We start from the raw sequence: 8088 nt of genomic DNA, 5'->3' as shown, positions 1-8088 counted from the left end.
TCTTTATGCAGATATCATCGATTCCCAACACTTGCGAGACACTATTATTTCCCATTTTAATAGTGCCAAAATCTTCTGCTTTATAAGTGGAAAAGTATTCCATTTTTGGAACTCAGTGGTATGAAGCACCGGAGTCTACTATCCACTCGGTATCTGCATCTCCAACATGACAGTAATCTGCATCATGAGTGACTAAAGTCACCTCACCATCTTCTCCTGAGACAGTAGCAGATGTATTTCTGTCATTCTCTTGTCTTCGGTTTGCATGCTCCTGTTTGAGTAAGTGACAATTTCTTTTGAGATGACCCTCCTTACCGCAATGGTAACATTTTCTCATCTCTCTGGACTTGGATCTACCACCTGACTTTACATGCCTTGGACCTCTACTCTTGCTCCGGCCCCTATTCTTCGTGACAAGGGCTTGTGAACTGGTACTGGCAACATCTCTTCTTCTAAGTTCTTCATTGAGTAGTCTATTCTAAGTTCTCCAAGTGATTCTACATCCATAGGACCACATGCGTCAGAGTGTACCAACTCCAACTTGTTGTTTCTCCGTCTAGAGCTTTTCAAATATGAGACACAATGTTGCTTGCCAAATAAACAATAATCACAAAGGTTTATTTTACCTTTGGCTAATGGTATGAGGGACTTCTTAGCTAACATAATCAACCCTTTCTCACTAACGTGCGCCAGCTATCTATGCCACAAATTTGGTGAAGCATCATCTGCACTGTATTCAGTTGTCCCGCACATATTATTGCATGCGTCTTATACAGTAAGCAACATAATTTTCCTCTCGCCACCACCAAAGACCCTTTGGTGAGTTTCCAATTACCATCGCCTGTATGATGGTGATAGCCTTCCTTGTCCAGTACACTCACAGACAACAGGTTCAACCGAAGATTGAGAATATGTCTCACATTTTTAAGTGTTAATGTGCACCCGACACTTGTCTTTATGCAGATATCACCGATTCCCAACACTTGCGAGACACTATTATTTTCCATTTTAATAGTGCCAAAATCTTCTGCTTTATAAGTGGAAAAGTATTCCATTTTTGGAACTCAGTGGTATGAAGCACCGGAGTCTACTATCCACTCGTTATCTGCATCTCCAACATGACAGTAATCTGCATCATGAGTGACTAAAGTCACCTCACCATCTTCTCCTGAGACAGTAGCAGATGTATTTCTGTCATTCTCTTGTCTTCGGTTTGCATGCTCCTGTTTGAGTAAGTGACAATTTCTTTTGAGATGACCCTCCTTACCGCAATGGTAACATTTTCTCATCTCTCTGGACTTGGATCTACCACCTGACTTTACATGCCTTGGACCTCTACTCTTGCTCCGGCCCCTATTCTCCGTGACAAGGGCTTGTGAACTGGTACTGGCAACATCTCTTCTTCTAAGTTCTTCATTGAGTAGTCTATTCTTTACCATAGACATTGTTACCACACCATTTGGAGCTGAGTTACTCAATGATACCACAAGAGTATCCCAGCTATCTGGTAGAGATCCCAACAGTAGGCATGCTTGCATCTCATCTTCTAAGGACATACCGCTAACTGCTAACTCAGTTACGAGTCCTTCAAAATCGTTCAGGTGTTGTGTAATTGATCGTCCCTCTTACAGTTTCAAGTTCATGACCTTACACATCATGAAGAATTTTCCTTGAGCATTCGTAGCCTCGCACATATTCTCTAATTTCTTCCAGAGAGCTTGGGGATCTTTTTCATTTCTCACATGATTGTACAGGCTAGCATCTATCCATTGGCATATTGTACCCAATGTCTGCTTTTTTAATTTCTCCCACTGCCTTTCTTTCATTTCTTCCGGCTTTGCACTGTCACCTTCAATTGGATCATACAGATCTTTGCAATTGAGGTAGTCCTCCATTCTGGATTTTCACATTGAATAATTCGAATCTGTCAATTTGGTCATTGTGCCGTCGTTAGCCATGTCGAATTCTAAATCTGACAAAATTTATAATCCCAACAACTGGTATCAGAGCCTGTGGTTGGTAAATTCTGTCAGTTTTCTACAAAATTTTACTATTCACGTGAATAGTAACTTTGTAGAAAACTGACAGAATTTACCAACCACAGGCTCTAATACCAGTTGTTGGGATTATAACTTGTCCCGAGTGGGGCCCGCAGAAAAATACCGGTGGTAAAAGTAAAATAAAATTACTACTACCACATATACCTCCAATAATTTCGTATTGGATATTGAAGATCGAATCTACCAGAAATAATAACCACGGTAAAAATTAAATAATTACCATAAATGCCAGATGAAAAATAAGGACACCGAGATTTACGTGGTTCACCCTTCAACTGTTATGGGCTACGTCTACGGGACAAAAATTCTGAATAATTCGTCCACTAAAAAATAGTAGGTAAAAAAAATATTACAAAAATAGTGGTACTCTAAGTGTTTCCCAAAAATAACCTAAAAATTACAATCCTCACTATTTTCTCTCTTTCCCAATTTTAAGAACCCTTTTCTAAAATTCTCTATACTCAATTGTGTATTCTTATTCTATTTGTTTTTATACGATCTGTTAAGGGAAAACCTTCATCTATTTATAGGAGAAGGGATACGTTATTAACGCGTCCAACGAATGGACGCGTTAAAAAAAAAAAGTGCCTTCCTTTTTTCTTTGTTTAAACTTTGCGTGGGTCCCACAACCACTTATTTTCTTCTTTTTTTATTTTCAAATGTGTGTGAGTCCCACATGTTGGAGGGATCACAACAATATCATCAGGTTTTTTTTTTTTTTTTTTTTATCATCAAATTTTTTGCGGTTGAAATGGTTTATTTTTCTGCGTATATGTTCATACTTCCATTGTATTTTATGTAGTCTAGATGTTTCAAATTTCAATATATTAATTACTTTGTGCTCCAGTTTACTATATGAAGCACTTTCATCTCCTTCCCGTCTTTGCTTTACTCTGTGTGAGTATTAACTACTAATTAATTCTTTACTTAATTTAGTTTCTTGAGAATATTTTATGTTTCTACATATATAACAAATTATTGCAGGTTTTTATCAGAGGGAGTAATGCCATTCTACCAGCAGAGCTGTATTGGGAATCTATGCTACCAAATACTCCATTGCCAAATGCTTTGCAAGAACTTTTAGAGCCTGCAGGTTAGTTAGTTAATACATCTTCTTTTTTCTATATTAATATGGCAAACAATCCATTTGAAAAAGTAGCTTTTGCTTATAAACTTGATTTTTACACTACCTTTTATGTGATATTCATAGACCTAAAATTATAAAATTCTTGTTTATTTGTAATTGTAATCTAATAACAGAAGCAGCAGGAAACAGAAGTTCCTTTTCAGAATCAGAATTGCAAGCTGGTACTCAAAGTTGTCAGAGAGTAACCTATCAACTTGGGTATTGGCCCGAATCGAAAAATTTCAAGAAAAATGAGACATTCAATACAACTGTATTCTTCTTGAATAAGGATCTTGTTTCTGGCAAAAAGATGAACATTGTTTTTACAAAATCTACAAATGGGTCTAATTTTTTACCACATGAAATTGCAAAAATTATACCCTTTTCCAGCAAAAGATTACCTGAAATTCTGAAGCATTTTTCAATAAAACCGATGTCAAAAGAAGCTGAAATAATGAAGCAAACGATCAAAGAATGTGAGGCACCAGGGATTACAGGAGAAGACAAGTATTGTGCTATATCTTTAGAGTCATTGGTGGATTATGTCATTGCAAAATTTGGAAAAAATGTTGAAGTATTTACTAATGAAGCAAAAGAAGAGAATGTAAATCAAGAGTATACTATTTTAAAAGGAATCAAAATGATGGGTGACAAGCAAATTGTATGCCATAAGGAGAGATACGCATATGCTGTTTTTTACTGCCACAGAATTATGAACACGAATGTTTATATGATTCCTTTGGTGGGTGCTGATGGCTCGAAAGCTAAAGCACTTGTTGTTTGCCACTTAGATACATCAGCTTGGAACCCAAAGCATTTTGCCTTTCAGGTCCTCAATGTTAAACCAGGAGGTCCACCGGTTTGTCATTTCCTTAATAGTGATGCTATTGTTTGGGTTCCAAACTAAAACAAAAGATTCTTCATTTCTGTTAGCCATAAAAAATTGTAGCTATTTAGTGAAACATTTTGTACAATAATGCCATCAACTTGAGTGGATGTTGTTGAGCTTTTCTTTCAACTTTCAGGTTTGGCATTTGCATGATTATAATAAGTGGATTTTCTTTTTCTAAGAGTTGAGAGTATTTTTGAACTAGCTTAACTTGAGACTAAGGTAGTGTTTGATGAAATTAAAAATCTAAGTGTTAGAAAAGTTAAGAGCTAAATTGGAAGCATTTAACAATATAAATATTAAAATCCTAAAATTGCAAAGTTGTTTTGAAACTCCATAAATGTTACAACTTGTGCCTAGATTTACAATAAATCATAAGATAAATTAATTAATGCTGAGATAAAAAGCTTATTGTTCAGAAGAAAATGTTGAGATGGAAAGAAAACTAAAAATAAATAAATGTGTCAATATCAATCTTGTCCTATTTGCATATGTTGTGCTTATATGTATTTAATTTTAACTCTAATTGCATCATATCCCATCCTTAATAGCAGCTTAGATATTCCATTTATGATAGGTTTTTCTTTTAATTATTATCTTTATTTATATCATATTAGCTATTAGGCTATGTTTGATGAATCATAATAAAATGTAGTAAAAGAATTTTTAATGTCATGTCTTTGATTACACTAATTTAACATAGATTTATTAATTTGCTTCCTTTTTCTTTCTTTTCTCTTTTTTTTTTTTTTTTTTTCTCTTAACAAGTGAGCATTAATTAGATATCACCTTTATAAGCTTAATGGCAGAATGTTATAAAAGGAAATATTGCATCTTTTACCTAAGAAAAATGTATTTGAAGTCTATATTACCAAACACTCCCATGCCATGGACTAAAAGATGTTTTACTACAATCCGGTTACTTACTGTTTTTCTTTTTCTTTTTCTTCTATGTTCATTTGAGAAACAATCCGCTAAACAAATATGATCTAATTGATTTTCTCACATCTTATAGAAGATTTAAAAAGTGGGAGGTATCAAGTTTGAGTCACTTCCACCATAAAAATTACACTATATAACGATCTAAAGCGAGAAGAAAATTTTTTCACCGTAATACCCTCTTCCTCTCCTCTCTTTGATTGTTTGTTTACTGAGAAAATAGCTTTCATCTAACAAAATCAACAAGGACAAACATAAGAACTAAAATCTCTCCAATTTCCAAAATCAAGAACCAATCACCACCCCAAAGGTTTCGCTTACAAAATGAAATAAGTTAGAGTTTGGAAAAGACTAGAATTTTAATGAGAAAATTAAATTATAGTTTTTGGAGAAGATAGTATTAGGATTATTAGATAGTAAAATTATTTATACATATAATTAGTTGTATCTAAATACTTATATTCTCAATGAACAAAATGAGAGGGAGTTTATTTTTTAAACAAATACCAAATCTCATCATGGTATGAGAGCTTATTTGTTTCATATTTTCCTCTACTTTCTTGTGTTTTCTATTGTTTTCTTCCTCTATTGAATCAATAGTTTAAGGTTTCTTTATCGGTTTTTCCAGATTCGTTCAAGTTTCTTTCTTGGTTTTCTTATTCCAATTACTTTCATTTTTCTTCATTTCATTCTTTTCAATCGATTTGTTCTTTCGTATATCATGTGGGAGAATAAATCAAATCATCGTTATCCATCCAAATCAGAGGTTAGTTTCTTCATCGTTTCATTCATTTAACTTGTTGATTTCGTTGATGCCATTTCAATTCGATTGAATATTGTCTTAGTTTCTAGTTGAGTTTGCCAGAAATTTTTACTTTGATTCTACATTTTCTTTTGGAATTTACCTTGATTGATTTGCCTTTGAGATTGTTCTCTTATGTTTATAATATTTGCCTCTACTTTGAGGTTTATTGGTCAATTAATTTCGATTTTAGGGTTTTAATCCCTCTTATCACCATTGATTCTAGTGTTTTTATTCGGTATACGTTTGATTTGTGCTTAGATTCAATAGAATCAAGCATTACCTTGATTGATTTGTGGAGTGTTTCCACTTTATCTTATCATTGATTACTTGATATGTGGAGTATTTCCAGTTTGATGACCTGATATTTGGATTGGTCTTTTGAATTTGTTGACCTGACCGTTGATCATTGTTAATCTCTTCATACTTGTAAATCTTGTTCTTATGTTTTTTTTATTTTCTGTCCTCTTCTTTCACGCTCAAACTCAAAATCATCTCGTTCAGCCACCGGTTTCTCAAAATCATCTCATTCAGCCACCGGTTTCTTCTTTTTTTTATATCTCCTGTTGTTTATTTTCTGTTTGGCAACCTGAAATTAGGTCAGTAAAACATAAAAAAAATCCATGGCTTTTATGATATGGCTTTTATATACTTTACCCACTACTCAAACTCCTCAACCACCTATTTTTCAACCTAGAAAGTCCACTAGGACCATCAAACGACCTCAATATGTGCAGGATTATCAATGTCAGCTGGTACCTTCTTTACGCCAGTCAACGCATGCATGCATCCGCAATTAATATTGTACCTGTTATTCACACTAGCCACATACTTTATCCAAAGTTCTCACCTATAATCATTTATCCTCTTCTTATCAAGCTTACACTTTTTCTGTTAATTCTTGCATTGAACCTAAGACATATCATTAAGCAGTTAAATCTAAAGAATGGCAGGATGCCATGTCTACAGAGCTTCAAGCTCTTGAAGCTAATACTTGGGAAATTGTGTCTTTACCTTTTGATAAGCATACTATTAGCTGTAAACGGGTGTATACGATAAAACACCACAGTGATGGGACTATAGAGAGGTATAAAGCGAGATTAGTGGGTAAAGGCTAAAGGCTATACTCAACGGGAAGGGGTAGATTATTTTGAAACTTTTTCTTATGAGGCCTTTGTTGGCCATTTTTACTGTTAATTAATAATTGGGTATTTGGAGCAGTTGAATATAAATAATGCTTTTCTTCGTGGCGATTTACATGAAGAAGTCTATATGGATTTACCACTTGGCTTTCCACTTTCATCTGCTCGTTCTTCTTTGTCTAGACCTGTTTGCAGATTCACTATGTCTCTTTATAGTCTCAAGCAAGCCAGTAGACAATGGCATGCCAAGTTGTCTTCTGCTCTTCTATCCAAAGGATTTTCTAAAGCTTATTATGATTCTTCTTTATTTTTGAAAAAGTCAGGAGTTACACTTCTCATTTTTCTAGTTTATGTTGATGATGTTATTCTTCCAAGCAATGATTATTCTGAAATTGCAGCCATGAAACCTTTCTTACATGATTACTTTAAAATAAAATCTCTTGGTAAATTGAAATACTTTCTTGGATTTGAGGCGGCAAGAACTTCTTCAGGTATTAATCTTTGTCAAAGAAAGTATACGCTTGATTTGCTTGCAGACTACAACTTCCTTGACAGCAAACTAGTTGCTACTCCAATGACTTTGAAGTTACATGTTGATACTTCTAAATTTCCTCTCTTAGATGATATTTCATCATATAGGAAGCTCATTGGTAAACTGTTGTACTTGACTAATACCAGACCACATATTACTTTTGTGGTACAACAATTATCTCAATTTCTTGATAAACCTACTCAGTTGCATTTGACAGCTGCTCATAGAGTTCTTAGATACTTGAAGTCCTCTCCTGGTCAATGTTTATATTTTCTAGCAAATAATCATCTGCATTTGCAAGGTTTTTCAGATTCAGATTGGGCCACTTGTATAGAAAAAGGGAGATCAATCACTGATTATTGTATTTTTATTGGCTCCTCCTTAGTTTCTTGGAAATCAAAGAAGCAACAAACAGTTTCCAGGTTTAGCTCAGAGGCAGAATATCGTGCAATGGCTGCAGCCACTTGTGAATTACAATGGTTGCGTTATTTGCATTATTTACTTTTTTGTAGCAACCAATCAACAATGCATATTGCTAAGAACCCTGTTTTTCATGAACGAACAAAGTACTTAGAGATTGATTGTCATTTGGTAAGAG

The 8088-nt window shown here is 34.3% G+C and overlaps 1 protein-coding gene across 2 annotated transcripts; it reads left to right on the top strand.

The window, feature by feature from the left end:
• The first annotated feature begins 2806 nt into the window (after positions 1-2806).
• LOC149495729 (BURP domain protein RD22-like) lies at positions 2807-4204 on the top strand. Of its 2 annotated transcripts, none has more exons than XM_089722397.1 (3): positions 2807-2957; positions 3045-3153; positions 3321-4204. In XM_089722397.1, exons 1-3 carry the CDS (start codon positions 2916-2918, stop codon positions 4091-4093), a joined length of 924 nt encoding a protein of 307 aa, XP_089578523.1. In that variant the 5' UTR covers positions 2807-2915; the 3' UTR covers positions 4094-4204. The 2 variants fall into 2 exon arrangements, with proteins under 2 accessions (XP_089578523.1, XP_089578524.1); XM_089722398.1 differs by having other exon boundaries at positions 2852-2957; positions 3056-3153.
• Positions 4205-8088: the final 3884 nt, after the last annotated feature.

This window comes from Jatropha curcas, chromosome 6 (genome assembly GCF_041381405.1).
Source record: "Jatropha curcas cultivar XTBG-Jc1 chromosome 6, XTBG_Jcur_1.0, whole genome shotgun sequence".
NCBI classification, from domain to species: Eukaryota; Viridiplantae; Streptophyta; class Magnoliopsida; order Malpighiales; family Euphorbiaceae; genus Jatropha; species Jatropha curcas.
The sequence above is the reverse complement of the archived record's forward strand: the minus strand, read 5'-3'. Positions and strand labels throughout refer to the sequence as shown.

Coding starts and splice junctions, on each gene's coding strand:
- LOC149495729 (XM_089722397.1), top strand. CDS start 2,916: ATGAAGCACTTTCATCTCCTTCCCGTCTTTGCTTTACTCTGT. Junction 2,958..3,044: donor CCGTCTTTGCTTTACTCTGT/GTGAGTATTAAC, acceptor AAATTATTGCAG/GTTTTTATCAGAGGGAGTAA. Junction 3,154..3,320: donor AGAACTTTTAGAGCCTGCAG/GTTAGTTAGTTA, acceptor ATCTAATAACAG/AAGCAGCAGGAAACAGAAGT.